The 9,982-nt window shown below is 37.2% G+C and overlaps 1 protein-coding gene across 1 annotated transcript in view; it reads left to right on the forward strand.

Annotated features, from left to right (window-relative positions):
• Nucleotides 1–5,806: 5,806 nt before the first annotated feature.
• The window catches only part of LOC108914280, a 27,616-nt gene continuing 23,440 nt past the window's right edge, over nucleotides 5,807–9,982 (forward strand). Inside the window, exon 1 of the mRNA XM_018720056.1 lies at nucleotides 5,807–6,179. Within this exon, the coding sequence (XP_018575572.1) occupies nucleotides 5,807–6,179 (373 nt within the window). The remainder of the gene's footprint in view (nucleotides 6,180–9,982) is intronic.

Genomic DNA, 9,982 nt, shown 5'->3' on the forward strand with positions numbered 1-9,982 from the left:
TATTTACCTAACGATAATGGACCTGTAGAGTTTTCCCTGATACCTTTTTGCTAGATCCATATTTTAATAACAATTAGAATTCATAATTTTGCTGGTGTAGAAGATTATATAGATAAGTATTTCTGCCAATATGTGAAAGTAACACGGGATGTTTACAGGAAAAATTTCATACATTTATGGCAAATTAATGCTGAAAATTCGAACGGCATTTGGCTTCGAAAAACAACGCGATGCCCTTGAACTGTTTTGCTGACATTCACCGTGGATTAACACTATATGAACAAATCGTTGTCCGCCATTTTGTAATAATTACTGTTAACTTAATTAACTTAATCTAACAAAATTAGTCTTGTAACCCTTTTTACGCATATCAGAAACCTCCTACTACCAGAAGCCTCAAAATCTACTACAATTTTACATCTAGTGGGTTTCTTTGGATGAGGCCCTACAAGAGTTTATATGCAGTGAATCAGTGAGTCAGTGAGTCGACAAAATCGCCCTAGTTATAAAATTACAACTAAAGCGTTGCCATTTTATCTGCAATTTTATTTTCAATTTAATCGAGATACAACTGCTTTCCCAGACGTTGCCATACCAGGGTCTCTTTCAAAGAGAAACCTATCAATAATTGCAAGGCAACTAGCCGATTTTTAGGTTTTAAGCTTTTTAGGATTCGGAGGTAATTTTTGAGTCAACTTAAGGATGAGCATTTTCCATGTCAGATTCAGTTTCTGGGGGATGAAACAGACCATGTTTCTTTGTGGAGCTGTGTTATTTATTTCCGTACCTACACGCTTATTAAAAGAAAAACCTCTTTTTAAATGTCACCTTGCGCGATTAGAGAAGGGATTGTGAAAATGAAATAATGTTATACTAGATATTTATTCGAAATGAAGCATTTGCAAAAGTAAAATCTAGTGCCGTTATTATGTGCAAATAAATCATCCGGAGGAACTCCACCGCTGTTTTAATTACGTCAGCAATTCCGGTTAAATAAAAAGTCGAACACGAAATGTCTTTCGCCCTTTAATGCAATGATTAATGGGGCTACGGCAATCGCCTACCTAGGACCTGCTAGGAATGGGAGTTACAACGAGACAGGTCAGAAGTGTACCAGGGTAAGATTATTAATCAATCCGTAATATTATGACAACTCCCGGCGTACTCCTGAAATATGAAATGCGCCCGAGGAGAAATCGCGACAGAGTGCATTTGCATCGCGTCTGAATAAATATGACGTGGAGGAATTACCCACGGAATGCACTTGATAAATTCGAAAATCGTTGACGCTTTACGGACGTAGCTGAATATATAAAACTACTTTTTGTACTTTTTTCTGCTTGTTAGAGTCGTTGCTTGGGAACCCGTATTTCTATCCTGCACACTGAAATAACTGAAAAAAAAAATCACTACAGTTTTTAATCTTAAGGAAATTTTTAAGTTTTTAACATACATTGCAAAAAACCTAACCTTATCGAATATATGTCAGAAAGCTTAATAGGACCGGGTTAATTTGCGATTCGTAATTGCTGATTTAACAGCGGTACCAGATCCCGGCCGATTCCAGAGGTCCGTGACGGTCGCGCGAGCAAAAACTGGTCCTGGGAGAACAATAGTCGGCGCGCTTTTTGTCCTCCCGGTCCTTGAATTATTCAAGCCGGAAAACTAGCATTATCCGACGGATGCACAACATTAGTTAAGTTCAGGATTAGTCGCAGGCAAATAAATTATGGAAAACCCTTTGAAAGTGCCGCTAATTCCTAAGTTTGTAGTCACTTAATCCCTGGTGGAGAGCGCGGGAGGACCGGCCGAATAAAGTTGCCAACTTCACTCGAAAGCAGTTTATAACTAATCGTCCACGAGCGCACGATCCACTTCAACATTCTGTTGGATATCCGAGAGCCCTCCAGGATAAGTTTTAATGACCTCTTAACAGTTCTTGTTAGTTCACTTAATTATTGTTCAATAATAATCGGACTCGGCGTCGGAGGAGTAACCTACATTTCCCGTTTGAACGTGGAGTTCAATAATTTATCACATTGTGTCCGTTGTGCCACAAAGCACGTTTTAAATCGATTAAATTTGATTTAATCGTGAATCGTTTTATGTCATGCAGATTAAGGCTATGCCATATTTTTAATAACAAAATAAACTTAAAGTAAATAGATTTCGATAAAGCTTACCACCATCGAAATCTGATGAAAAAATTATATGAAAACAATTGAGCTTAAAATTTAACAAAACTTCTACCTGCACCACTGGAAAATCTATCACAATTAAATAAGAATAAACTTTTTTCGTTAACAGTCTAGAGATCAATATTTTTCAAATAATGTTCCAAATGTATAATGCACAAATTTATTTTTATTTGTTTTCTTTTCGAGATTATCAAGACACAATCTTTGTAACGCTCTCTATAGGTATAATAAAACATTAAGTAGATTTATGGCGTCGGTCGTAGCATAACTAACAATTTGCCAATAATCTGAGGGATTAGGAGCGACGTCTATTCCGGATAGCATTCCGGAAAGACCTTATTAGTCGATAGACATAAATTTGTTTTGACGTATCGCATCATGTTCCTAATCGTTATTAATTTGCTACCCCGCAACATTGTCGCTCGTGACAAATAATGAACTGTAATTCTTTTATTTACATGGAATTTTATAAGATTTCATACAATATTAGTGATTGAAATTGTTAGGATGGTGTTATTTTTGTGATACAGGGCGTTAAAGTCACACAAACCATCAAATATCTTTGTCAGAGTTTTATTTATCCTATACTTTTTCGCCAAGTTTTAAATACGTAGGGTACACTGAGATAAATGAAAGTGGCTTTGAGAAATTATGTAAAATTAAATAATTATTTTTCCTTTTGAAAATACAGTGGCATATTTGATTTTACCCCTTTTCTTATATCCTTTACTTTTTTCATCAATGAATCCTTCTAATTTATACCTATGCGAAATACATAATTAAACTAATTTTACCTTTTCTACTATGAAAATAGTTAAAATTATTCGAAGATAAAGATAAATAAATAAATAAATAAATAAATAAATAAATAAAATCGTCTTTATTGTACATAAAAAAGAAATTTCGTACAAAAGGCGAAGTTATAACCTCATGGCTACTCTTCCACTTAAACCTAGACACACAAATGATAAATTTGGTAAGTATTACATACAAAAAGGAACAATCACGTATTTTATTGAAATTAAAAATAAATTAAGTTAATTATAACGAGCGTTCAAATAAAAACGTGGTCGAAGTTGGCTCTGACATATTGGACGTAGGGAGTAGCTTATAGCGACCAACTTAACCTCATTTCTCAACGAGCTGTATAGCAGCTGTCAGTTTCAATAACGTTAATAACTATATAACTTTATTTTAAAGAATAATCGTGATAACAATAACAAACAATTAAAGGAGCTGCGGAAAGTGAAATGAAACCAGGCTTCATCAGAAAAAAAGTTGATATTATGAAGTTCACCGTAGTTGTTTAAAAACCATTCACAAAATACAGCCCGTCGCGGAAAATCAACTTCATGAAGTTCTTGCTGACAAGTTAAACGATAGAAGAACAAACGCAAATCTTTTTTTAACGCTGTGTGGCAGGTACCGACTGATACTCCCACCATTTGTGATAAAACACGTACAGAAGTTCTTGGCGCATTTTCCATTATTTGTTGGACATTTTCTTTTAATTCTTCAGTCCGCTTTTTAGGTAGGCCGCTTCCTTCTTTTCTTGTTACACTGCCCGTTTCACGAAAAACATTAACACAACGCTGAACTGCACTTTAAAAAATTTTGTACTCAACAACGCCGGGAAATTGATTTTGAAATTCTATGAAACATTCCTCAATATAATACTTCCATATTCCATCAATCTTGCGTCCATTTCTAAAGTAGGACTCTATGATAAACACTTTTTGTTCTTGAGAAAACACCATTTTAAACGCTTTTTAAAACGAAAATATTCAAATTGATATAGCGCTTTGACAGATGACGTTTAAGTTCATTTGCTATACGCTACGCCCTACGTCCAAATTTTCAGAACCAACTTGACCACGTTTTTATTTGAACGCTCGTTACAAATCAATTTGCAAAAGAAACGAGAAAAGCATGTGTATGTGCCAGTGAGCCAGCCACTAATGGCTGTTTTACATTGACAATTTATTGGTGAATAAATTGGCGAAGTTCTTCATGAATTCAACTATTTCGGAAATATTAAGTGTTTTCGGATTTATTGCAAAAATTAACATTAAAAAAGAAAATTATTTGATTACAGAAATTCGCTACAACACACTCAAAAACTAATAAAGTAATATGTACTGTTTATTTATTGATAATGTAAAAAAGCAAAAAAACNTCATAATCCATGTAGGAAGGGTCGGCAGCCCCAGAAGGACCTCTAACGCGGCAGTTGGGATCGTCCTCATTGCCCCTGTAATACCTAAGCAGGCAAGTCTCTGGATTCTCACCAACTTCCTGGCTACCGTCACCCCGCCCACACACGGCCACCAGACCAAGGCCCCATACTGTAGCCTCGGCCTGACCACCGCCGTATACACCCAGTGAAGCACCCTTGGATTGAGTCCCCAGTTTTTGCCAACTACCTTCCTTAACTGCCAGAGGGTTGCCACTGATTTCCGGATAATCCTCTCAACCTGTGGCCCCCACGACAGTTTGCTGTCCAAGATTGCCCCCAAGTATTTGACTTCCCTGACCAAAGTCAGGGGCGTCCCATACATGGTTGGAGCCCTGAAATCACCTATCTTCCTTCTCCTTGTAAATAGGATCATCTCAGTCTTCTTTGAGTTGACTGAGAGCACCACCTCTCTATGATCCTACAGGCTCACTGCATTCTGTCGCATACCACGTCCAAAAACCGGCCCGCGACTAGAACCACGCCATCATCGGCGTAAGCCTGGGCATCACTGTATCCCTCCGAGGTTAGGCGTTCCAGGAGACCGTCCATTACTAGGCACCATAGAAGCGGGGAGAGGCAGCTGCCTTGAGGGCATCCCCCCCACTCCCAGGTCCATACGACAGTCCCCCATGACTGCACTAACCTTCCTTTCCTTCAATGCTGAACTCACCCATTCGACCACGATAGGCGATGTGCCCCGGTCTTGGAGCGAGTTGCATATGGTCTCAGTTTTTGCCTTGTCGAAGGCACCTTCTATATCAAAGAATATTGCCAATACGACCTCTTTGTACTGAAGGGCCTTCTCTACTTTATGTGTGACACTATGTAAGGCCGTCTCCGTGGACCTGCCTCGCCTATATGCGTGCTGGTTCGTGTGGATTGGGTATCTACTCAACGCCCCATCCACCAGATACCTGTCCACAATCCTTTCCATCGTTTTAAACAGAAAGGATGTGAGACTGATAGGCCTAAAAGACTTTGCCGCAGTGTAGTCTTCCTTCCCAGCCTCGGGGATGAAGACCACCTTGGCTGACCTCCAAGCCTGTGGGACGTAGCCCATCGCCAGACAGAATATTTGCCTTAGTACAAAACCTGAGCAAAAGGCTCCCGCAGGCCTAATGCTGAGCACCGACCATTTCTCGTCCATGGAGAATTCTTACTATGGACATTGTTGGGCCATTTCCACGTTCCGCTGTCAGATATTCCTATATTTTATCGGTGGTGGACGTTTTCAGCAAATTTTTATTAGTATTTCCTTTACGCTCAGTTACAGCAACTGCCGTTGTAAAAATTTTTGATGAAAATGTAATTCTGATGTTTGGAGCTCCCAAGAAAGTTATAACGGACAATGGGGTCCAGTCGCGGAGTAATCATGGCCTTGCTCCAGAAGTACGGCATTATGCCTGGGTATATTGCCAATTACCACGCTCAAGCCAATCCAGTAGAACGCGTACACTATGTCATCAAAACTATTTTAACTTCTTACGTTGCGGACAATCATCGGTCATGGAATAAATACCTCGCTCACGTAGGCTGTGCTATAAGATCCTCACGTCATGAAACTACCAAATTGACCCCTAATTTCGTAATGTTTGGTATAGAAATTCAGCTATCCGGTGCTGACCACCATCCTCTAACTAATCTAACTGAAGAACTGGACACCTCAGAGTATGATGTGCAACTCAGTTCGGAAGCCCTTAAAGTTTTCAAAGATGTTTCCAAGAGGCTCAAAGAAGCCTATGAGCGTAGTCGGAAACATTATAATTTGCTGCGGCATGAAAAATTTCAACTTCACCAACACGTCTGGAAACGCAACTATACTCTATCGGATGCCAGTAAAGGAAATTAGCACCCAAGTTTGATGGTCAGTATACTATTATTAAGGTATTATCTCCTTGGTCACACAAACTGGTTAATGACATATGACGGAATCGAGGAGTCTGGCATGCCAAAGACACTAAAACCCACCCGCCAGGTGGTTAGAATGTTGCAAATCCTGAGTATTGACCCCCTTTGGTGTTGTCTAGTAACCGGTCAGTAGTTTAGTTTGATCAAGTTAAGACTAGAAATTAAGTAGGTTAGAGATTGGCCCAGCTCAAAAATTTGTTTAATCTTTCCGTCAGGTTGTATGTGCGTTATCTGCAGAATCGTTTTTTTTTTAAACTGCTCGGGAAAGGGGTGCGTTGTTACGGTTCCGATATATATAAAAAAAAGAACCAATGAAAGATAAATATTGATGTTTCAATATGTAAAACCCTATCAATCGCCGCCTCTGTCGAAATTGCTACGAGTTTTTGCGCCCGCAGACCAAGGAAGAAAAAAGTCCTTGATGATCTCGCTGTTAAATGGTCTTGAAATACGACATGCAAATTTTGCGAATATTAGAGCCAGAAACTCATAGAAAACAGAAATTATTTGTGTTTATTGACATCCGAGAAGAATCCCCAGAGAATTCGTGGCAAATCAATTTTAGTTTTCTTACGACAGGGTATCTCCTTAGGCCGCTAAATATCACGAGGTGTATACTGGCACTTATTTAATAAATCGTTGGTCGTGGACTCGAGCATTCACTACTCGTATGGCGCGATAACAATACATTCCATTTAGTCCTTTTTCCTTCTGGGATGCAATTTTGCCCAGCATAAACCTCCATAAACCTGGTACCTGCTTCACACATCCTAAGTAGTGTTGGTCCCGGCTCCGGGAGGGAGAATTCTACCGCAAGTCACAGGTCACCATTAGTATAAGGAAACCTCTTTTCGTCGAAACTAGGGGCAACTTAAAGGTAGCATTTTGAACCACAAATTTCTGGTAAGCAAAGCTTTTGATTTTTTAACATCCCTGCATTTAAGTAATTTCGAAATGTATCAGAATAAATTCTTCTTGCCTCCACACAATTGCCGAATGCTTATCCATAAGTTAGATGCATGTCAGCATTAATGAGATGTAATAATAATAATAATAATGACAAATTTTAATACGAATTATTAATTATGATGTTATTCGATTAATTATTGTGTTTAAATAGCTTATATTAATAAACTTGATAATTAAATAAATTTTGAAAGTCAATGTTTAAACGTGATACAAAAACGTTATACAAAAACTTAAACGGCTAATTTTATCGAAACAAATGTAGAGTACCTGTTTTAATAAGTATTTAAAAAAAATGCAGTTTCCAGCTCTATAGAATGACATCTGTCAAATTTTGGCTCAACGAGTGTGGTGGCACGTCAGTTCCTGACTTCCCTGATAGTGTAAAACATTTACTGTAGCATGGTTTTATGAGCCTTTATGGCCTACATAAAATATTAAAATTTCATTAAATTAAACACGTCGGTTAAAAAATTTAGCCGAAAAGGTAAATAACTGGGTTTGGGGCGCTGTATCTCCTTTAAGGGGCACTTTAGGAATCTTTTTTATGACAAACTAGGGTTATTTTGACCTCCCCTATACAGTCCCAAGAGTATACCTAAACAGGGTGTTAATGATAACTTTTGCCGGCCTATTTTACCGATCCAAATGCTCAGGTTTTGCCCTATAAAAATTTTTGATAGGAGGCTTACCTACAGAGATACAGGGTGTTAAAAGTTTAAAATATTTATATTATCTTTCCTGGAACTTCACTCGCATTGATTGAGTGATAAAACTTGGGGGATGACATTTTTTAGTAGGGACTATTTTTTCATGGATAACTTATTCCAAAATACACTCCAGTGGCGTATCGGGGGAGTAGGGGACCTTCTTTAAGAAAAACCTTCCCCACTGGTTTTTTAAATAATTTTAAATGTTTTTAAACCAATGTGTGGCAATAAAGTATTCTTGTAAGGTATTCGTAAAATTTACTGGTCTTTAGATAAATTGGGAAATCAAGTAAGAAGATACTTAAGTACCTATTTACCATTAACACCCTGTATACGGAGAGGAACATCGAATGGTGACCTTGGATTTGGCTTTGATCTCGACCTTCAGGTCATTTGAAGGCCAAATTTAATTTTTTAAATAGGAACCTGTATTCTGCCTAAAATTTCTATGGGTGCTTCACGTTGGAATATATTCTTTGAAGTACTGAGATCGAGTGAATAATGCTTGGACGTAGTCAGACTACTTCTGTCCTTAAACTTCTGTTCAGAGTCAAGCAAAAAACATTTCATTACGGTTTTTTTGTTGATGGGCATGGGCATGATATTTTTGTGTTTGCATTGACATTTGTATAAAACATTTGCATATGAGCGTATAAACGCTTTTTATTATAATTTAATCCATTTTTAGTTTTACAAACTTACAAAAAAAAATAAATTTTCTGTGTCGATCACGGGTCTGGTCGGTTAGTGTTTTGTTTAATTTATAACGTTTGGCTAAGCACGATAATACAATCTATATAAGATGATCTGCATAACTGATTAGCTAAATTAAAGTATTTTTTTTAGGTTCCTAAAGATAACCCAAAGGCGATGAGGTACATTATTCAAGACATCACCAATAATTTTCAAGTGTGAAACCAATTTTTAGGAAAAAAAATATTACATTAATTACCTATATCAATTATTTTAATAAAGTTTTGTGATGCAATAATAACATATTATTTGTGTAGGTGATGGTCTGTCATTAGCAACTGTAGATTCTTCAAAATGCGAAATTTCAACAAACGTAATTTTACTTGTATCAACTGTTAAGTGCAATTTATACATGCAAATATCGATGTCAAACTGTCCTAAATACAAATTATTGTAACTAATTACCACCACCATTAACTACTAACCACCAAAGTGGTTAAATCTAAATCATTAATTGATGTCGAAAGGTCGATAGAGAACACTGACCACACAAACCAATAATAATTATCACATATTAATAATAAACACTAGAAAGGTAGGCAAACTTCGCTGACGCGAAGTTTGACCTTTCTCTCGGGCCTTCGGCCCTCGAGCCGCGGCTCCGCGGTGCTCTCCTCGCTGGTTAGTAAATATAACATTTTTTGAAACACCCTGTACTTTAGTTTTTAAACACCCCGTATATAAAAGTTTATTGAGAACGTTTTTCAAAAAAGAGTAGGCCCCGCTCGGGGAAAGACTAAGAAAAGTTTCTTCCAAACTTCCAAAAAAGGCATCTGGTTAAATGAAAAAGGAAAAACCTAGTCCACCTGTGTCAGTTTTATGAAACACCCAGTACATAAATTGCAAAAAACATGTGGTTAGTAGGGAATAAGATTTTTCATAAAAATATTGCAGACTTCAGTACAAACTGTAGAAATGGAAACAAATATACCTAAGGAAAGTTTCGTTCTGTTGGTAATTGGATCAGTTTTGTGGAACATCCAGTATAAAGATTCAAAAAGACACCTGGTTAATAAATATACAATTTTTCATTCAAAGACTCTAGTAAATAAAGACAAAGTTAAAAGTGAAAAAGATAAAAATTTACCGTTTCAGATATGGATCAATTTTATGGAACACCCAGTACATATATGGATTTTCTAAAAAGCGGCTGGTCAGTAAATATACAACTTCAAAAGATTTCATGAAAAAATTAACAAAATGAATCAGAG

The sequence above is a fragment of the Anoplophora glabripennis genome, unplaced genomic scaffold (genome assembly GCF_000390285.2).
Source record: "Anoplophora glabripennis isolate ALB-LARVAE unplaced genomic scaffold, Agla_2.0 scaffold841, whole genome shotgun sequence".
NCBI lineage: Eukaryota > Metazoa > Arthropoda > Insecta > Coleoptera > Cerambycidae > Anoplophora > Anoplophora glabripennis.